Genomic DNA, 23,695 nt, shown 5'->3' on the forward strand with positions numbered 1-23,695 from the left:
ACTCCTGAATTGTGGTTTAACGTCACCTCTTATTCTCTCTGCTAGTTGCTGGACTTCCTGGAATATCACCCGTGGCCTTTCATCCCTCTCATTCAGCGCTCGCTGGAGTTCGCGGTCAGCTACGTGTTCACCGAGGCTGGCGAGGGAGTTGTTTTCGAGCGTTTTATTGTACAGTGCATGAACCTCATCAAGATGATCGTCAAAAACGATGCCTACAAACCTGCCAAGAACATTGAAGGTAGGCAGCGTAATGACTTTGGCATGGTGTGCTTCCATTTTAAAGTTCTAGCTCATTCGAATAGAAAATGGATAACGGACTTTAAACACATCAAGGGCATTTCTGAGTTGGTAGAGGGCAAGAGTGAATCGATGAGATGTTTTATAATGAAATCTGGCTGTTCAGTCATGACTGAGGTTCCCTAGATAGAGATTGAAGTAAACTGATATAAAAATGCCTCCCGTTTCAATGTTTTATTGCCTTACTAATGGACTGTAGGAGCACATGAGACATTTTAACGAATGATCTAATATCTTGAATGTTTCTATATGCATAATTGTATATTAAAGTGATGTTGCAATATGCATTACAGATAGTAAGCCAGAGAGCCTGGAGGCACATAAAATTAAGACTGCATTCTTTACACACCAAACGCTGACGGAGATTGGCAGGAGACTGGTCTCCAAATACTTTCTGCTGACAGAAGAAGAGCTGACCATGTGGGAAGAAGATCCAGAGAGTTTTGGTAAATGTGATTTTGTAAACTCAATAACAGCTGTGAAAGTTTTTGTTTTGATTTTTCTGGGCTGTTTGCCATTTGTAATCATAGAGACAGTAGAGATGGGGAGTAGAATTGATACATGAGACAGAATCTCTAATCCCAGATGAGAGCCACAGCTGTACATCGCAGGAGCATCTGCACTAACTGCTCGGTCGCTTAAAAAAAAAAAAAAATATATATATATATATATATATATGTGTGTATATGTGTGTATATATATATATATATATATATATATATATATGTGTGTGTATATGTATATATATATATATGTATGTATATGTGTGTGTGTGTGTGTGTATATATATATACACACATATACATACATACATACATATATATATATATATATATATATATATATATATATATATATATATATATATATATATACACACACACATAAACATACATACATACATATATATATATATATATACACGTATGTGTGTTTACATGAGATATATATATATATATCACATGTATATCACTTATTTATGTATAAAAAAATATTATAGTATACATGTATTTTACTAATTAGGGCTATCAATTAAAATGTTTCTTTAGAAACAGTGTTTTGTAATTAACATGTAAAAACACGTTTAATAATTAGTCTTTGTATAATTATTATTTTTAATGGTAGAAAACACTTATGGTGCAAATTTCTAAGCGTTAATGCTGTTAAAAATTAACAACAGTAATTTATATAAAATAAGATTGCGCATACATAGGTAAATATACTCTTATAACTGTAGAAATTGTAGCTTAAAAACATTATGTACCATTATGTACTCGAAATGTACTTGAAATTTGCCATTCTTAAATCCCACAGAATGTACTTTTCTACGTTTTAGAACAACAAACTGAACCGTATTGTTTTAGGTGTTCATCAGTGATGATCATATATGGCTTAACCTGTCAAAAAGGAAGAGGACAGCATAACCTGAATGCTTGAATTAGTGAGGTGAAAGTAGCTATGACAACAGATGTACTACTCATGAACTTGAAGTCAAGAAGCTGCCCTTTTCTGTCAGTTAACCGAGCCCTGCGTTGTTACTCCCAGAGATGCTAAACCGTACCTGCCGTGGTAATTTAACACTTGTATTTCCTTTCAAGGAAAAGGGCTTCGCAAAGGACATTTGGCTGTAATTTAAAATCTCTTGGTGTACTTTGCTGGTGTCATTTTCTAATCTATATTGCCATGGTCCAGTGATTTGTTTCTGGCATTGAGAATGCCATGTAGTGATTGGTCCAGGGGTTCTGCTGTCAAGGCAGCGTAATTGGGATTAATTCAGTGACTCAGCAGCAGACGGAAAGTAAGGTGACTAGAGATGATAGAGGAGGTGATATTATCACTTTTAACGACCCGCTCTTTGATTGGATCATGGGTAGAGAGACTCTTGCCATATCTGTGGGGTGCAACAACCAGGATATGGTTTCTAAGAAAGGCTGCCTGAATGTTAGAAGTTGTGAAGGTTAAAAGAATAGTTACTCACTGACCATCATTTCTTTGCTCAGTGTTTTTTTCTTACACAGAGCATAAGATTTTTTTTTGAAGAATATCCTTTCCACTCTTGTCAGTATAATGGAAATAAAGGAAGACTGTGACTATCAAGCTCCAGAATGACAATTAATCATTGTAAAAGAATCAAAAAATGGTTAGTTCATGAGAAATTCAGTGATTCGGTCACAATGGTTAAAAGAATAGATCATCCAAAAATAAAAATTCTGTCATTAATTACTCACCCTCATGTCATTCCAAACCTGTAAGACCTTTGTTCATCTTCGGAACACAAATTAAGATATTTTTGATTAAATACAAAAGTTTTTGACCCTGCATGGACTGTTTTTTTGTTTTCTTTACACACAAAAAGTTTTCTTGTAGCATCATAACATTACAGCTGAACCACTGATGTCACATGGACTATTTTTATGACTATGCAGGGTCAGAAAGCTCTTGGATTTCATCTAAAATATCTTAAAGGAGAAGTCCACTTCCCAAACAAAGATATATATAATTTATATATATGCACATATAATGTACTCACCCCCTTTTCAGGATTTTTCTCCATGTAATGGACTGATATGGTGCCCCGATTTTGAACTTACAAAATGCAGTTTAAATGTGACTTCAAAAGATCCCAAATGCGGTTGTAAACGATGCCAGCCGAGGAAGAAGGTTCTTATCTAGCGAAACGATCGGTTATTTAAAAAAAAAAACAATACAATTTATATACTTTTTAATGTCAAATGTTCGTCTTGTCTTACTCTGACTGACCTGTTTTTTTTTTCCACTTTATGATAGTTAGGGTATGTCGAAAAACTCTCATCTCATGTTCTCCCTCAACTTCAAAATCGTCCTATATCGCTGTTTTACCTTTTTTGTTGGGTGTTTGATCTTCTTTGCATTTTCACGTTGCAAAGACTGGGTCGGTACTTCTGCAGCGATGTAGGATGATTTTGAAATAATTTTTGAAGTTGAGGGAGAAAATACGATTGAAGTTTTTCGACATACCTTGAGCCAAACTACACAGAGTTCAGGCAGAGCAAGACAAGACGAGCGTTTGAGATTAAAAAGTATTTAAATTATATTTTTTTAAAATGAAAATAACCGATCGTTTCACTAGATAAGACCCTTCTGATCGTTTACAACCGCATTTGGGATTATTTGAAGCTGCATTTAAACTGCATTTTTAAAGTTCAAAATCGGGGCACCATACCAGTCCATTATATAGAGAAAAATGCTGAAATGTTTTCCTCAAAAAACATAATTTCTTTGCGACTGAAGAAAGAAAGACATGAACATCTTGGATGACAAGGGGGTGAGTACAATGTATGTGAATCTTTGTTTTGGAAGTGGACTTCTCCTTTAATTTGTGTTTCGAATATAAACGAAGGTCTTATGGGTTTGGAAGAACATGAGGGTGAATAATTAATGACAGAATTTTCATTTTTGGGTGAACTATCCCTTTAACAGCCTACTGGAGTAGAAGATTATCTTTTTTGTCACAAAGTACTAGAATATTCTGCATGAGTATGATGGTTTTGCTTTTTGAAGCTTGACAGCCTCAGACCTCCTTTAGTCCTGTGATATTAAACATAGTGGACAGGACATTCTTCAACAAAGTTGTATGGTTTGTAATGCCATGAAGATGAATAACCGGCTGAATTTTTATTTTTGGGTGAACTATCACTTTAAAGTGCATGATATATGTTGTGACAAGTTGTGTTTAATGTTGTTTTTTTCTTTAGCTGTGGAAGAGACAGGCGGTGACTCCTGGAAGTATAGTTTGCGGGTGAGTGACCTCTCTTTCTATGAAATACAGTTTTATAATTAGTATAATGTTTGATGCTGCTTTTTTGCATATGGAATATTTCCATTGTAAAACACCTTACAGAAAGATGTATTCCAAGGTCAGCGGGAGTGTCAGTAAACGCAAAGCGACCGAGTTAAAAGGAATCAGGGGTCTGTCTCATTTCTGTGGAATTTACATAGGGGGCCGTGACTCTGCAGGGTCATTTGTTACTGCCCTCATGCGACTTGATTTGCATTACATCTGGCTGCCTACTTAATGTGGCTTTTATGTCTTGGCTTTAAAATGACATTGGCTGACTAAACTTATAACCTCAAGCGAGAGTAGCGTTTTACATCACATTTGTCATTTCCTTGGTTAAAGAGACGCCACTGTGGAATCATTTCACCTTCAGGTAATTTCGAATTAGAATGTCTTAATATTGTATTGGGCTTAAATAGTGCTCTTGTCCTCTGAGTGCAGATATTTAGAAGCAATGTGAATGTTGCACAGCAGTCCAAAGCAGCGGATATCAACTTATTAGTTGTAACCCAAAAAATGTGTCACGTTTGTGTTAACAGGAAAAAAACAGTGCTTTATGCAAATAATACATTGCAGTTAACCAGATAATTGGGCTTTAGCAAAGATAGCAAAGGCTTAAGTGAAAGAGAAAGAAAGAAAGAAAGAAAACTTTTGTTCATGTCAGAAACCCTGTGTCCAAAAAAAATAACAATATTTTGGCATACATTTACTGTATTTGTCACATTTTCTCTAATAAAGGTTGTGATTGTAATTATTATTAATAAATAAAATATTAACTAAAGAAAAATAAACAATAGTAACTAGTGCTATGGTAATGTTTCACATTAATAATGATGACAATAATTACAATAATTATTTATTATTAGTAATAAATTAGTAATTATAATTATAAGTAATTATTTGCTTTTTTTTGCTAAATTATTCAGTCATAAATATTAATATTATAATTTTATAGTTATAATATATATATAACAACAAAAGTAAATAGTGATATGTCAATATCAGGGCACTCAAGGACATTATTATTATTGTTATTAATATTATTAATATTAATATTAATCATAGTAGTAGTAGTAGTAGTAGTAATAATAATGTCCTTGAGTGCCCTGTAAGTAATAATAATAATAATAATATTAATATAATAATAATAATAATAATAAAATTATAATATTAATATTTATGACTGAACAATTTAGTAAAAAAGCTTATGATTATTGCTACTAACAAATCATTCTTATAATTATTATTAATAAATCAAATATTAAACAATAGAATAGAATACTAAACAAAAATAAACAATAGTACATGGTGCTCTGGTAATGTTCCACAATAATAATAATAATAATAATAATAATAATAATAATAATAATAATAATAATGTATTTATTTGATATTACAACTGTAAAATTATAATATTTATATCTATGGCTTATGCTGTCAGTTCTTCATTTTGGCAGAAAAATGCATGGGGTCCCCAAAGGTTCTCTTTTGCTGACAGTGGTTGGTTTATAAGTGCTTCTCATTATAAGATTGGAAAGATGGTTGGCGTTCCCAATACAGTTATAAGCGACCCATACTCAGAGCAGATGTAGAGATGAGTTGGTGTAGAGCACCATTTACTGTGATCCTAGCCGCTCCGAGACTGAAAACACTCGGTCATCAGCTGCTGTGCTGCGCCTCACTCTGAATCGTTCAGTGCGTATATTGAATTAATTAAATCGCAACCTTTCTGATTTAATAATCACACTAAGCCATACCACAATTTTGGTTTTAATCATGCAACCCTATTTGATAGAAGCTAAAATCTTTGAAGTCTTCCAAACCTCCAGTCCAGTCTTTTCTCTTGTGATCATCCATAGCCAGTCCAGGTACCTGCCCTTATTGATTCAGTTCTGAACTGTATTGATTATGTCAGATTTCCTGAAGGCATAGAACATGTGATTTGACATGTGTGGTGATTGTTGAGCTTGGCACACTTTGCAAAGGTGTGATATTTGACCTCCTTGATTCCCCTGGGAGGTCAGTGTCCCAGCCTGTAATAATAGATGCTGAAGGCCACTGAGTCAGGTCTAGCACCCCTGACCCCTCCTTCAATGCAAACTATTGATTGTGTTGGCAAGAGTGATGGATACCATGGAAAACACGAAGGTTTTGTTTGTGTTGGTGGGTAAATGTTTGTGTTTAAATGTTGTTCCTGTATTGAATGCTTCGTCATGCCCTTGTCACATCCTGTTCTCTTTGTTTTACTCAATATCTTTACAGCCGTGCACAGAAGTGCTTTTCTTGGACATTTTCCACAACTACAGTCAAACCTTGACACCGGTGCTTCTAGAGATGGTGCAGAATCTTCAAGGTTGGTTTTATTTGATGTGTTGATAAATATTACATAGCCTCTATCTAGGGATGGAAACTGTATCAAATTAAATTAATCAGTTCTTTTAGTACTTTAAGAATAATTTGACATAAGTGTACAGTATAAAAAATATAAGGCTAGTTTGTGGTGAAATTTTCTTTGTGTATGTAATGTAAATCTTTAACCATTATTTTTTTTTTTCCAATTTGGTTATTTTATTTATTTAGATATATAGATATATGTACAGTGCTTTGCAAAAGTATTCATTCCCCTTCATTTTTTTTTTTTTTTTTTTTTGCAGCCTTATGTTAAACCGTTTAAATTACTTTTTTTTTCCCCACATCAATCTACACTCCATACACGAAAGTACAAAACAGATTTGTCACAACTTAGCAAATTTATTAAACATAAATCACTGAAATAAGCGCAGTGCATAAGTATTCATACCCTTAACTCAGTACTTAGTTGAAGCACCTTTACAGCCTTAAGTTTTTTTGGGGTATGATTCTACAAATTTTGCACATCTATGTTTGGCAATTGTCTGCCATTTTGCTCCTCACCTCTTCACCTCTCAAGCTCTGTCAGCTTGGATGGAGGCTAGCAGACATTTTTTTAGGTTTCTTCAGAAATGTTTGATTGTGTTGATTGTGGCTGGGCCACTCAAGGACATTCACAGTTGTGTATAAGCCACATGTGTCTTCACTGAGGAGATAATTGAGTTTGGCCACACTAACATAAAGCCCTGATCAGTGGAGTGTTGCAGTGATGTTTGTCATTCTGTAGGTTTCTCCCATGTGCATACATGATCGTGGAGCTCAAGTAGAGTGACCATCAGCTTGGTCACCACTCTAACCAAGACCCTTCTCCATTAATTGCTCAGTTTGGCCAGGAGCCCAGCTCTAGGAAGGTTCTTGGTTGTTCCAGACTTCTTCCATTATGAATTATGGAGGCTACATGCTTCTGTGAACCTTCAATGCAGCAGACTTTTTTTGTCTGAACTCTTCCCCAGACCTGTGCCTTGATGCAATCCTGTCTCTGAGCTCTACAGGCAGTTATTTTGACCCAGGGCTTGGGTTTTTGCTGTGATATGCATTTTCAGCTGTTAGACATTTTATTGGGAGGTGTGTGCCTTAGCAAATCATGCTCATTTAAATGAATTTGCCACAGGTTAAATTCACTCGAAGTGTAGTAACATGTACAAGCAATATGAATGCTCCTGAGCTAAAGTGAGCTAAATAAGTGTCCTAGAAAAGCGTATAAATTCTTATGCAGTGGAATCATTTCAGTTTTTTATATCTAATAAATTTGCAAAGTTGTTACAAACCTGTTTTGTGCTTTGTCATTATGGTTTATGGAGTGTAGATTGATGTGGGGAAAAATAATTTAAGCATTTCAACATAAGGCTGCAACACAACAAAATTAAAAAAAAAAAAAAAAAAAAAAAAAAGGTATGAATACTTTCGCAAGGCACTGTATATAAGTGGTTAGTGAGTTCCAACGGTAACTAATTCCCTGCTGGACTAAAAGTTTTAAGGAAAGTTCACCCAAAAATGAAAACTCAGTCAATAATTACTCACCTTCATGCCGACCTTCGTTCATCTGCAGAACACAAATTAAGATATTTTTGATCTGAGAGCTTTCTGAGCCTGCATAGACAGCAATGCAACTACCACGTTCAAGAAATTAAATAGTCTTTATTTTTGTTTTATTTGCGCACAAAAAGTATTCTCGTAGCTGCATAAACTTAAGGTTGAACCACTGATGTCGCATGGACTATTTTAACAATGTCCTTACTACCTTCTGGGCCTTAAATGTGGTAGTTGCGTTAAAGGTTGTAGCACGGCTTTAACCAGCTAGACCGGCTTAATTCAGCCATGACTTGGTTTTTCCTGGTTTAAGTTGCTTTTGTTGTTTTCCTTCAGCAGAGATGAATTCATTACGCTTTATTAAATAAAAAACGGGAGCATTTTCATGCATGACTCTTGGCATTCAAGGACACAGTGAATGAATTAGACAAGCCAAAGCTTTTAATGTGCTGATTAAATACTTGCTGATCAAACGAAGCTCACTGGTAAAATTAACTGTCATTATGTTGTGATGATGAAAGAAATGTCACATCTAGAGCAGGAACAGTTAAGAAAACGGTGAAAAAAGTATTCATTTTTTTCAACTGGAAGTTCATACTGCAGGTCCCTTTTTATCTAGTAATTAACATGCTAGATTCTTACGTCAAATATTTTGAAAAGCCACTCATGTGCTACAAAAGGCCAATGCTGAAAATGTGCCCGGATGCCATGCGTTTTATACTTTTAGAGAACCCCTTTTTGAAGTGTTTCAGCATGGAAGTATTATCGTTTCTGGCTTCCGGCTGACATTAGCTTAGAGAGGCTGGGTTGACACCTAATGACACATGCCATGCCATCAGTTCTTCAAAGCTCTTTTTGTTTCCAAATGAGGGATTTTCTCTGTCGTTTTTTGTGAGGGGAAAAGCTGACAAAGTCATTTGGGGTTTTACTTTAGATGTGTACTTTTTGATTGTAGCCTTGCAGGGCAGATGTCATCTTTATAAAGCACACCCCGCTAAGCTAAAGCAGCTCCACCGCTAGGGCTCCACTTAGAGCTGCGTGTAGCAATTAAGCTTGCACTTTCAGCCAAATATAAGGACCGTCTGACAAGCGTTACGCTTTAATTGCTTTTGATCCGGCTCGCTAATTAATTAGTAAATGACTCAAATGAGCTTTCGGTGTAAATTAGTTGATTAAAATTTACTATCATGATTAAATTAGGACGTTGTTCTTATGGACATTCATAAGGGTCTTGGCATGGAATTTGAGTTTAGCACATTTAAAAATACATGTTTTATTAAAAAGGTGATGGCAACCCTGCAAGTGCTATTTTTTACAAATCATGTGTCATTAAAGTGTGAAGTCAACGTCATTATAAAAGCACACATTTAGATGATGATTCTGGTAATGACCCCTCAGTTAATTTCCTGGTAGTGTCATTGTCTTTTTTCCTTGAGTGTTTCCTGTCTTCTAATTATACATGGACAATAAGGTGTGTCGCCCCCTCGTTGTCGCTTTGGGATGGCTAATTGTGATTGGCTAAGGGAAATGAGATGAAAGTTTTAGTTGCTTATATTATTTTATTACACGCTCTGCCGCTTTTACTACTGTTTGCAAAGTGCTTGTTTGCAAAATGGTTAGGTCACAATTATTACAGGTGTGTGAAAGTGCACACATTGTGTGCAGATTGTGAGGGATCAAAAAAATTTTAAAAATTAAACATTATATGCCTCCTTTCTCTCTCAGGCCCCAGTAATGTGGAGGACCCAGTGCAGATGCTCATGAAGGATGCAGGTACCATCATGCATTACTAGTTACCCTTACATACACCCGCCACCGCCTCCTCTTCTCTTTCTCTTCCAAATGTCTGAGACTAAAAGTCTGAGACTAAAAATCTGGTTCAGATCTAATTTAAACATGTAAATAAATAGTTTAAGCATTTTACATTTATTCCAAAGTCATAACTCAAGGCAGTAACTATTTAAACAGTATATTTTAATTGTGAACTTATTTTCAGCTATTCTTTTTCATAGTCAGCTTTGAACTATATTTAAATTTTTCAACATCAGTCATCAAAGCTTGTTAAATGTTGGTCACAGACACTGAGATTTACTTTAAATTTCACAAAGCTGATTACTCAGAACTCCCTCTGTTTTCATGCCATTTTAAGTCTTATTTTGACGTAACAAAGTGAATATATCTAAGTGTGTGAGTTGTTTACTTCATCATAATTAGTCATAATTAGTTAGTCAACATTTGTTTTTCACAGAAAACAAGACGATAATGAAATAAAATTCATTTTGAATGACAAAAACTATGATGAAAATCTACTGACATTTTCGTCAGCTAATAAAAACAAGACGAAAATGTTAGGAGGGACGATTTGGCAAGAGATATTCAGAACAAATCTGCTGCGTGGTTAGGAGGTTAGATGCCTACATTTGAACTGTAACATAGTCTATTGTAGCCTAAATTTTCGATATAATGTTTATGCGGCAAAGATGCAACAAAAGAGCGCTATTCGTTTAAAGCGTGCCACTTGGAACGTTTATCCACTCAGGTCAAAGTTCAAACACCGGCACTTACTAGGGCAGATGCGTTTAATCACTGATGAATCTTGGTCACTAAACAACACTGTGAGATATAATTACAGTATTTTGTGATTAAGCTATAGCGTTTATGCATTTATACTAAATGTATTTAGATGTACTGTATTTCATACAAATACCTAGAGACCATATTACATTTTTACCATGGTTTTGAGGTGCTATATTTGTGGTTTTAACTGTTATTATCATGATCTAAATGAATGCTACTATGGAAGAGCAATGGTTAATAAAAAAAAAAAACCTCAAACAGTCAGAATAATTAAATTTCAACATGAAAAGGAGGTTGCTACAATTTTTACATATATAACTGCTTTTAATAATGAACATAAATCCACATCTGCGTCCTAACTCAAGCTACTATCAAATGTGTATTTCTAAGTTTTATATTATTAATATTAACAGGCAACACAAACCCGTTTCTTGATGTAAAACAATATTACTCACTAAAACATGCAGAAAAAAAGATTTTTTTTAACTAAGATATTTATTTTGTTATGGAAAAATGACTGGAAAAAGTGTAAAGAATTTAAAAAACATGAAGCATTTGTCATGTTCTGATCATAATGAATAGTAATGAGTACAATTAACCATCTAGTTTTTACAACTTTCACATTGTAGCAGAAATCTACCTTTAAACTTAAATAAAAATAAAAATGTAAAAGTTATTGTGATAATTATCGATATCGACTGATATGAAGAAAAAAATTAGCATGATAATTTTTTGGCCATATCACCCAGCCCTAGATGGATGTCTCATAAAGCATGTAAAAATGTAAAACATTTAAAAAATGTCAGTGTCTTGAAGTAAGACAAGAGCAGACATATAAATAAATTAGACGATGCAAGAAAGTCTTAAGTGAACAGTTAAGAGAATATTGGATATGTATTAGTACATTGCGTCTAGGTTTTCAGTTTTAAAGGAACAGCAGCCTAATTTAGTTGCTATTGTCTGTGGCGTTGATGTTAAAGGGGTCATCGGATGCAAAGTTGACTTTTTCATGTTGTTTGAACATTAATGTGTGTTGGTAGTGTATGTACACAACCAAAGTATATTATAGACTTTTCATTAAGACCGTAAAGAATCATATCAACTTGTGGAAAATGGGCATCCAATGACCCCTTTAAGCAAGCAACAAATGAAAGACAAAATCACTTACTGCTCTTGACTAAATCACTTTAGTAGCCCTAATAAAGAGTAATTTAAATGTATTTATATAAATAAATATGTCTGCTTGAAAGAATGAAGATTGTAGTAAACATGTTGTTATAAAGAATGCATAATAGCTTATATAACCATTGGTATTTCATTGAAAAGAAGACCATGTTCTTGTTTCTTTATGAGAAGTGGTTTTATTTAATTTGAATATAAAGGCATGTTAATTTCAAACTTATATAATGAGTTTGGACATTTTGGAGGAATGCTTAATAAATGCATTACACTGTAACTAAACCCATTTGATTTTAGCCTACTGTAGATTTAGTCGATTACGATCTGGTGATATTTAGTCGACTAAAACTAAAACAATTCAGATGGCTAAAATATGACTAAAACTAAATGGCATTTTAGTCAAAAGACTAAGACTAAATCAAAATCTGCTGTCAAAATTAACACTGCTCCTGCTGTAACTTTACCTGCTTGTGTTGCTGTTGGACAGTGTTTATTTAGAAAAACGAGTGATTTATACATTTTTTAATGTTATATTTTGTATTATTGGTGTTGTTTTATTTTTGTATGACACATTATTTTTCTCATCCAATATTTTGAGGAAACACCCTGACATTGTATGTTGTAAAATGTGTTTGTTTCTTTACAGTTTACAACGCTGTGGGTTTAGCTGCTTATGAATTGTTTGACAATGTGGACTTTGATCAGTGGTTCAAAAACCAACTCCTTGGGGAGCTACAAGTCAGCCATAACAGGTATGATCTAATAAACATCATTAAACTCCTCTGAAAGCCATTTTAGCCATTAATGTTGCGTTAACGGCGTTAGTGAATGAGGCCAGCAAGTCACATTATGACATTTCACATCAACAAACAAAACATCATAAGCATTGTTTTCTGTAGATAAAACTCTATTCACTTCACTGATTGATTTCCCAGGAAGTGGTGTCACTCCACATGTGCTTTCAGAGAAGCTTGTGCAGTGATAGTCTTACCCTCCTATAGATAAAAGACTAAAGCTTTCTCTCAGAAGTTTTTTTTTTATTGCATTACTCCTCTGTGAGCTCAGATAGGCACTTTATCAAAAAGAATGTGGGATGAAGCCCAGCACCGTCAAGTTTTCTTGCTGCTTTGCTATGATTGTTTCTGGAAATCTAGGTTGGTTACATAAAGGTGTACAGGTATACACATAATTTAATAATTCTGTTTTTGAGGTGGGTTTGGTCTCAGGAGTTTGAAATTGTACAGGATAACATCAAATGCTGAATGAGGACAGCCCCTGGAAAGAGCTGATATGTTTCACTTTTCGCAAGTCTTTTTAAGAACAGCACAAAGATATCGAGATTTAGATAAACCTCTCAGACGGGAGCCTGGATAATCTTTACACTTCGCCTCAATGACATTTACTGCCTTCTTACAATAGCAGCATTATATCAGCTGTGGTTGATGGATTGGTTAAACAGCGTTCTTCTGGGAGACTCCAGCCGTGCGTTTGATGAGGTCATGAGAGTTGGGAAGATGTGAGGTATCAGTTATGTAATATAAACGTCCTGTAGAGAAAGGTGTTGAAATATTCATTGAAGGCTGCGAGGGTTAAGAAAAGAAACTTATGATGTTAAAAGCGGAGCATAAGGAAATATTCAAAGTATTTAGTTACACTACAAGATAGTAATAAAAAGTTGTTACCGAAACCTTATTTTGTCATAGCACTCAGTCAGATTAATATTTATCTCTTAAACAGACATTACAAAATAGCCGTTTCTTAATATAGTGACTTTCGTCAATTCACTGTGTGTTTATTTAAAAATTATAGCAATGTACAGGTGCATCTCAGTAAATCAGAATGTCATGGAAAAGTTCATTTATTTCAGTAATTCAACTCAAATTGTCAAAATTATGTATTAAATAAATTCAGTGCACTCAGACTGAAGAAGTTTAAGTCTTTAGTTCTTTTAATTGTGATGATTTTAACTCACATTTAACAAAAACCCACCAATTCAATCCACCAATCTCAAAAAATTAGAATACTTCATAAGACTAATAAAAAAAACATTTTTAGTGAATTGTTGGCCTTCTGGAAAGTATGATCATTACTGTATATGTAGTCAATACTTGGTAGGTGCTCCTTTTGCTTTAATTACTGCCTCAATTTGGCGTGGCATGGAGGTGATCAGTCTGTGGCACTGCTGAGGTGGTGTGGAAGCTCAGGTTTCTTTGACAGTGGCCTTCATCTCATTTGCATTTTTTGGTCTCTTGTTTTTCCTCTTGACAGTACCCCATAGATTCTCTATGGGGTTCAGGTCTGGTGAGTTTGCAGGCCAGTCATGCACACCAACACCATGGTCATTTAAACAACTTTTGTTGCTTTTGGCAGTGTGGGCAGGTGCCAAATCCTGCTGGAAAATGAAATCAGCATCTTTAAAAAGCTGGTCAGCAGAAGAAAGCATGAAGTGCTCTAAAATTTCTTGGTAAACGGGTGACTTTGGTTTTAAAAAAAACACAGTGGACCAACACCAGCAGTTGACATTGCACCCCAAATCATCACAGACTGTGGAAACTTAACACTGGACTTCAAGCAACTTGGGCTATGAGCTTCTCCACCCTTCCTCCAGACTCTAGGACCTTGGTTTCCAAATGAAATACAAAACTTGCTCTCATCTGAAAAGAGGACTTTGGACCACTGAGCAACAGTCCATTTCTTCTTCTCCTTAGCCCAGGTAAGATGCCTCTGACGTTGTCTGTGGTTCAGAAGTGGCTTAACAAGAGGAATACGACAACTGTAGCCAAATTCCTTGACACAATTGTGTGTGGTGGCTCTTGATGCCTTGACCCCAGCCTCAGTCCATTCCTTGTGTAGTTCACCCAAATTCTTGAATCGATTTTTTTTGACAAGCCTCTCAAGGCTGTGGTTCTCTCGGTTGGTTGTGCATCTTTTTCTTCCACACTTTTTCCTTCCACTCAACTTTCTGTTAACGTGCTTGGATACAGCACTTTGTGAACAGCCAGCTTCTTTGGCTGAATGTTTGTGGCTTACCCTCCTTGTGAGGGTGTCAATGATTGTCTTCTGGACAACTGTCAGATCAGCAGTCTTCCCCATGATTGTGTAGCCTAGTGAACCAAACTGAGAGACCATTTTGAAGGCTCAGGAAACCTTTGCAGGTGTTTTGAGTTGATTAGCTGATTGGCATGTCACCATATTCTAATTTGTTGAGATGCACCTATATCTAACTAGGCATGTAGAAAAACTAGTTTCATGCTGCTAAAAATGTAGTTTACACTGTAGTGTTGCTACTTTTTGTTATTTACTCCCCAACACTGCTGTGCAGTGCCTGATGCAGTTTTTATGTTTTCATGACAGTTCTGTGGGAGGACAAGACAAAAATATAAAATTAAAAAAGAGGTAATAAAGACTGTGAGTCTACACAAAGCATCATTTGTGACTTTAGAGAGAGAGAGAGAGAGAGAGGTGAAACAGACCTCTGTTGTAGAAGATCTCATTATGATCGCATTTAAAACCATGACTGCCAGTGTCTCCTTCCATCCACCACTGTTTGTTTTTGTTTGGCTGTTTCTTTCTCCTATTGAGTAAAGAGAGTGGGATTTAAAACCTCATTTGCATATTTTGTAACATTGATGTTGACATTTATAGACTCCATGAAATTAAAATTTGAGTTTTGTGACTTTTAGTTTGTGTTTTGAGGTCACCTACACTATTTTTCAAAAGTTTGCTTTCAATATAATTTTTTATTAAAACTTTGCATCAAAAAGTGACAGTAATGACATTTTTATTATTACATAATATTTCTATTTCAAATGCTGTTCTTTTGAACTTTCTATTCATGAAAGAATCCTGAAAACTGTTTTGATTATTGCAGTAATGGCTGTTGAAATTTCAGCTTTACAGCTTCACAGGGATAAATTACAGTTTAAAATATATTACAATTGGGGCTATCGGTTTAATGTGTTCAACTAATTAATTAGTTATGAAAAAATAACGTGATTAAAATATTTTAGCGCAGTTAAGACGCTGGCCCCTCCCCCCAGACCTGTACGTCATCTATATATATATATATATATATATATATATATATATATATATATATATATATATATATATATACTGCGCTGGCCCCTCCCCCCAGACCTGTACGTCATCTATATATATATATATAAATATAAATATATATATATAAATATATATATACTAGTATCCACCTTTTTCTAAATGAAGTCTCGCCTGACGGAGTGGTCTCTGGTGTTTCTAGTCAAATTAACAAGTTTTCTGCGCCGATAATATAACCTTAAACCTCCATACATTTTTATATTTAGTTATATTGAAAAAGTTTAAATTCAGTCTATTTTTTACCCTGTTTTAACATGGATTTCTATGGAGACCGGAACACTAAAGCACCCAAACTGAAGTTAGAATCCTTCATTGCTCAGGAAAAAGGTGGATAGTTGACTGTTGACAAATTTGATGCAGGGAAACAACTCCATAAATGCAGTTATGCTCTAAATTTCAAGATATTGGTGCAAAAAATGTCCCTGTATGTATTTTGTCTCATATTTATATACAGTATATCACATATCACATATTACACTAGCAGCAAGAGCAAAATGACACGAGTGCTGATTTACCTTTACCGATCTGTCACAAGCTTAAATGTGATTTAATACAACAGTTCAGTAAATAAGTTGATGTTGTGTTATATTTTAAACACAATATTATGTGTTTTTGCTGAATTTCGCAGAGAACATATTACCTTTGAAGCCATAGCAAAATTGTTGCATGTCTCTGAGCAACACAGCAGCGTTTAGTTTCTGAATGAATCCGCGTTTTGAACGAATCGTGTGAATCAATGATTCAAAGGCCAATTCATAAAGCTATTTACTTCATTTGTGAAGTTTAAAGGAATCGAATTAATGATTTATAAAGGTATTTACCGCCACCTGCTGGAAGATTTAGTTTCTTTTTTGGAGTACAAAACAATAATAATAAAAACATTAAAGAAATGGTTCACCCCAAAAATTTTAATTCTGTCATCATTTACTCACCCTCATGTCGTTTCAAATCTTTCTTTTGTGGAACATAAAATAAAGTATTTCGAAGACTGTTGTTAACAGCTGTTTTAGTTAACAGTGACTTTCACTGTATGAATAAAAAATACTGAGATGTTTTTCAAATTATCTTCTTTTATGTTCTATAGTTTATGTTAGGCTGTTGCAGCCCAAATGTTTGTGTAATAATTTTATGCTAAATCAAATACAATATTTCTTTCTAAAGCTACTATTTGTAATGTCTACTTGATACTTTCTCATTTAACACAATAATAGCTTTGAATCGTCTTTTGTGGGTATTTGAGCCAAGTTTAGTTTCTGATTAATTAGATTAATAAATCGAAACATCCTGCAATTAATTCGATTTTAAAAAATTAAATCGACTGACAGCCCTAATTAAAATATAAAGGTTATTTTGTATTGTAATAATATTTCACGACATTACTCATGTTGCTATATTTTGAGAGCATAAGAGATTTCTTTAAAACAAAAAAATAAATAAATAAAAATTTAAATTCTTACTGGCCCTGAACTTTTAAATAGTAGAGTATATGCAAGCATATTTATAAATGGAAACAAAAGTAAATTTTAGCAGATACACATGTAAAAATGTAATTTTTTTTTTTCAAATAAAATGTAACAAAAATATAAATGGCTCATTCTGCACTACATCAATTTTTGCAAAGTCTTGCAGAGAAATTTGCTAATTCATTTGAAATGTCATAAAATGTTACAAAAGTTACAATAAAAAGGTCAAAAACAACAAGAAAACTGCACCTCTTAATTATTTGATTTTATGAAGTCCTTAAAAGGGTAAAGGAACTAAACTAAAGAAATTGGTACAGATTTGGAGTATTTTAGTATAACATCATTTGTTCACTAGTGGATCATCTGCAGTGAATGGGTGCTGTCAGAATGAGAGTTTATCACAACAATCTAATAAGTAATCCACACTCCAGTCCATCAGTTGATGTTCTGTGAAGTGAAAATCTGCATGCTTGTTAGAAACAAATCCATTATTAAGGTGTTTAACTTCAAATCATCCTTCTGACGGCACCCATTCACTGCAGAGGATCCGTGGCGAGCAAGTGATGTAATGCATGTATTAAAGTTTCTCCAAATCTGTTCAGTTGAAGGAATGAACTCATATACATCTTGAATGGCCTCAGGGTAGTACATTTTCAGAAAACTTCAATTTTGGGAGAACTGTTTCTTTAAAGAAAAAGTCTTGCATTTCAAATTTCCAAATTTGTTTGTAACTAACAATCTACCTGTCTCATTTCTTTTGGCTGGGACTTAACAAGAGTGGCTGTATTGCAGATGATGTATGTGCAAATATGTGTGTCTGTGTGTGTGTCGGTGGGCTTTTGTGTGACTCCAGTGGGGATCAGTCAACCACTCAAGTACGTGAGTGTGTGTTCATGGGCATTGAGGCGGTCTCTGCACTCGCTCTTGACAGAGCAAGCAAATGTACGCCTGCCACTCTTTAATCAGGCACATTTGTCACTGTCATGATGAGACAGTATGCCTGAGAAAGGCTCCGAGGGATTTTCAGAGAGACATATGAGTAACCCTGGTGCTGACATCTGCCATCTGTGCCGTGGGCTTTGGGATTTGACAAGTTTATATTCGGTAGGAAGTTACCAATATGCATTATACCTTCGCAATCCGTACTCATTGCGTGTTATGCGAAATGACTGCAAATTCCTTGACCTTGCACACTGTCATTTCTCCCGACTGGCAGCCCTCCAGACCCTCCCATTGATTCATCACTTAGTTTGACCTATCGAGTCACGAAGTCGAGACTCTTGCGCTTTGCCTTGGCAGACAGATTATCCGAGCGCTGATCTTGTGCCTCTAAGGTCAAAAGGGGCAGCTGCACTGAACAGGTGTTGCTAAGGAGTAGATCAATAGGCTGGGGAAGCCTGTTGCATCCATCTACCTCATTTACAGGAACTCTGTTGTGTTTCTTCTCCGCCCTGGGACTTTAGCGGGACACAATAAACTGCTACCTCTCATGGATAGATTATGGGGACAGTGCACTTAAACCTGAATAAAACAGACTGGTAATAACGTTCATATAGATAGATATGTGATCAATTAAAATCAACACAAACAGGCTTGTACTGCAAGATTCATTTGTTCGTGAATCGAACTACACTACTTACACTGCATGTTTTAAATTTGCGAACACAAACAGTGATTCTATAACATGAACATACTGTAAGGGTCATTTGTTTGTACTTTGAGCTACACTGGTTGAGCTGCATGTTTTTGATTCTCTAAAGCCGGCGTACACGGTGGGATTTTTGCTGTCGTACGAGCTCGTGTAAGTGATTTATTTCTCATCTGGAGAAGTTGTTGATGCAAAGTGTTTATTATCTTTTCACACAAAATTTGCGCAATTAAAAAACATCATACTTTTTTTTTTTTTTTTCCTTCTCTATTTCAGTAAATATCATAAAAATATCGAGCTAAGCCTGTAGCATAGTGTAAACATAACTGAAGACACGAAAAGAGGAAAACGAACCAAATCAATTGAGTGAGTCATTTATGCTTGAACCGCACTGATCTTCGATCATTCATTTCAAGCGAGTCGCTAGCAAAAGCTAGATCAAAATAAAATAGCCATTCATTTTCAGATTTTAACATTGCTTGTAATGATTTTATGAAGCACGTAGTGATGGGGGAAACTGAGCTTTTCGAAACTCGGAATTAGTAACCTTTGCGTTGCAAAATGATTCACTGTTTCAAAGCACTCTAATCAGATTGTGAATCACAAATCATCTGATCCAGATCGAGATTTCAAATTGTGAATCATTTAACTTAATTTAGGACTTTTGCGAGGGTTTGTGAAATATTTGACTTAGACCAGAATTTTGCATATCGCGAATCGTTTGATTTCACATGTGAATCATTTGATTTAGATCGGAACTTTGCACATTGCGAATCATATGATTTCGATCAGGACTTTGGTCACACATTGCGAATCATTTGATTTAGATCGGAACTTTGCGTATCCCAAATCATTTGATTTAGATGGGAACTTTGCGTATCCCAAATCATTTGATTTAGATGGGAACTTTGCGTATCCCAAATCATTTGATTTAGATCGGAACTTTGCGTATCCCAAATCATTTGATTTAGATGGGAACTTTGCGTATCGCAAATCGTTTGATTTCGATCGGGTCTTCGATCACATGTTGTGAATCATTTGGTTTAGGTCGGAACTTTGCGCATTGCAAATCATTTGATTTCAGTCGGGACATTGCGTATCGCGATTCATATGATTTCGATTGGGACTTTGGTCACACATTGCAACTCATTTGATTTAGATCGGAACTTTGCGCATCGCGAATCATTTGATTTTGATCAGGACTTCGGTCACATATTGCAAATCATTGGACTTTGATCGGAACTTTGCGTATGGCAAATCATTTCATTTCGATCGGGACTTCGGTCACATGTTGTGAATTGTTTGATTTCAATCGGAACTTTGCATATCGCAAATCGTTTCATTTCGATTTGGACTTCGGTCACGTATTGTGAATCATTTGAGTTAGATCAGAACTTTGTGTATCGCGAATCGCTTGATTTTGTTCGGGACTTTGGTCACATGTTGCAAATGATTTGAATTAGATCGGAACTTTGCACATCACGAATGTTTGATTTCGATTGGCACTTCAGTCACATGTTGTGAATCATTTGATTTAGATTGGAACTTCGTGTATTGTGAATGATTTGATTCAGATCGGGACTTTGTGTATCGCAAATCATTCTGCAAATTGAATGATTCGCGCTTCGCGCTCCGAGTCCTAATCTGAAATGATGGTTTGCAAATCGTGAGTTTGGTAATTCGGCGTGGGTTTGCGAATCATTTGATTCAATTCGGGACTTCGGAGCATGTTTCGCGAATCATTTGTTTCAGATCAGGATTTTGGAGTGGTTTCAGATTTTTTTTCTTAAACAGTGGAAAATATCAAACCATAAGTGAAATCTCTCATTGAAGTCCTTGAAAATCAAAAAGGTAGTAATTGAAAAGTCTTTGAAAGTATGGGAATTCCATTTTAAAGTATCTGTACGAACCCTAGAGAGGGATTTACGAGACAAGCCGAAAGCCTCACAAACTCCTGATCATTTTTAAGCATGTTGAATGAGCCGATTTGTTGATCTATCTGAAGTCGACCAATCAGGAGCTAGGAAAAGACGAGATGTAGTACGCATAGGTACTTATTGTTAGCTATAGCTATTCTTAGCTATATGTTACCCAGGACCACTAAGCCAGTCATAGGGGTCAATTTTTCGAAATTGAGATTTCTTATATTTCTGAATAAATAAGCTTTCCATAGATATATGGTTTGTTAGGACAGGACAATATTTGGCCGAGATGCAACTATTTCAATATATGGAATCTGAGGGTGCAAAAAAATCAAAATATTGAGAAAATCTCCTTTAAAGTTGTCCAAATGAAGTTCTTAGCAATGCATATTACTAATCAAAAATTAAGTTTTGATATATTTACAGTAGGAATTTTACAAAATGTCTTCATGGAACATGATCTTTACTTAATTTCCTAATGATTTTTGGTATAAAATAAAAATCAATAATTTTGACCCATACAATGTATTTTTGGCTATTGCTACAAATATACCCCAGTGACTTAAGACTGGTTTTGTGATCCAGGGTCACATATTATAATTCACACACAGGGTAACAAATAAGCTTTTACTGAACGGTTCTTGTTAAACTACACTGGTTGCACTGCATGTTTTTGATTGACTAACACAAACAGGCTTGTACTGTGAGATTCATTTGTTCGTAAATTGGACTACACTTGTTGTGCTGTACATTTTTGACTGAGTGATGCAAAACAGGCTACCGCTGTAAGAGTCATTTGTCAGACGACGCTGGTTGTGCTATGTTTTTGATTCACTAACTCAAAGTGGCTCACAAGAGTCATTGGTTTGTAAATCGGACTACAGTAATCATGTTGTATGTTTCTGCACTCAACACCTTATTTTGCAAGATGTAAATCTCAAACTGTCCTAGCTGGGTCACGCCCTTTGGTGCACGTGGAGAGTCAGGCCAGTGCTCAGCGACCCTCGGCCCCTCGCCACATGCCATACTCTATTGCGTTTCAAGTACAGCGCAGCAGCCACACTGCAGGCAAACTCAGAGACCAGCAGCATGTGTGATGGTGATGGTCAGTGTGCGATTCACAACAGCGTGAAATGACCTTTTCAGCTCAGAGCTTCAGCGAGGCAGCTGTGGTGCCAGTTCTGCTTTAGGGGGACTAAACTGTGTCGAGTGTTAAGTCACAGATGTTACCTCATTCCAAACTCACACTAATGGTTGTGATATGACTCATTACTTAGGTTTGTTACACAGTGTGGTTAATTTTCTTAGGTGCCAAAATACACCTGTTTCAGCTGGACTGAATGGTCACTATGGAATTGCTAGGAAGTGTGTTGAGAAGCAAAGTTTATAGAGGAATATCGACAATGAAAAAAGTTAATTAGATTAAAATAAAATATTTTTTATGCCATTTTTCCTTTAATAACAATATATATATTCTAATTGTTTATTATAGGCTAATAATAAAAAATAGTCCACAAACAAATGGAAAAAGTATTTTATTTTATTATTTTTTTATTTTATTTCATTTTATAAATAAAATAATAATAAAATAAAGAAAATTAAATAATAAAAAAATATGAAATTAAATAAATGAAATAAAATAAAATTAAATTAAATAAATGAAACAAAATAAAATAAAATTAAATAATAAAATTAAAAAATTAAATAAAATAACATAAAAAATGTACCCAACCACAGTTTAATTTTTTTTTTTATTGCTGACTAGGGGCCAGCGCATAAAATAAAACACAAACAAACAAACAAACAAACAAAAAAAGAAATAAATAAAATGAAATAAAATAAAATGAAAAAATAAATTAAATTAAATAATAAAATGAAATGAAACAAAATGAAATGCAGTAAATAAAATGAAATGAAATAAAATAAATTACGTTAAATTTAATAAAATAAAATAATGAAATATGAAATCAAATCAAATAATATTAAATAATAAAATTAAATTGAATTACATGGAAAAATTGAAATAAATTAAATTAAATTAAACAATTAAAAGAAAATAATACAATATATTTTATATGGAATGAAATTAAATGAAATAAAACAAAAATGTATTTATTTATTTATTTATTTTAATTTTATTGACTGGCTCCTAAACAACAATGAAAAATGAAACAAACTGTGGTTGGTTACAGTACATGTCAACCAGGTGATCTCTTTCCCACCTTAATGGACGATTTTTGGCTGGAAGAAGTTGCAGACTGCACCAGATTTAAGTCAGACGTCTATCTATGCTGCCCTTTCCTGTTTAAGCAGGTGTCTCTTGGCCAGAATAAGTTGCAGTCTGGACCAAATTATGCTAATAGTCTGGTTATGGTCCGAATATATTTTTATCAGATGGCATCTTATTGTCTGAGCGAGTGATTCTTGGCAAGAACAAACTGCAGACTAGACCAGATTTTATGCTGATCAAAACTGTCGAAGTCTGGTGTTGCAGACTGTTCCAAACTAAAACTTTTCTACTTTATCACTTAAAAATATCTGGTCCTCATATGCTCTCAAAGTGAATATGCACATTTGCAAAAGAGTAACAGTGAAACCTTCATTTCTCATCATGCTTGCTTCATTATAATGGTTTGTTGCTCATTAGAGATGTGTAATTGAAGAAGCGTTGCTGTGCTTTGTGTATGTGTTTAAGAGCTGCAGAATAGCAGGGATGGCATGATGACTCAGCTAT

The 23,695-nt window shown here is 34.7% G+C and overlaps 1 protein-coding gene across 2 annotated transcripts in view; it reads left to right on the plus strand.

The window, feature by feature from the left end:
* ipo11 (importin 11) overlaps positions 1-23,695 on the plus strand; it is a 207,586-nt gene that overhangs the window by 59,139 nt on the left and 124,752 nt on the right. For both annotated transcript variants that reach the window (XM_051117440.1, XM_051117439.1), the window contains 6 exons: positions 46-238; positions 591-743; positions 4,032-4,075; positions 6,377-6,467; positions 9,779-9,826; positions 12,456-12,561. In XM_051117440.1, the coding sequence (XP_050973397.1) occupies positions 46-238; positions 591-743; positions 4,032-4,075; positions 6,377-6,467; positions 9,779-9,826; positions 12,456-12,561 (635 nt within the window). The remainder of the gene's footprint in view (positions 1-45; positions 239-590; positions 744-4,031; positions 4,076-6,376; positions 6,468-9,778; positions 9,827-12,455; positions 12,562-23,695) is intronic.

This window comes from Labeo rohita, chromosome 8, assembly GCF_022985175.1.
Source record: "Labeo rohita strain BAU-BD-2019 chromosome 8, IGBB_LRoh.1.0, whole genome shotgun sequence".
NCBI classification, from domain to species: Eukaryota; Metazoa; Chordata; class Actinopteri; order Cypriniformes; family Cyprinidae; genus Labeo; species Labeo rohita.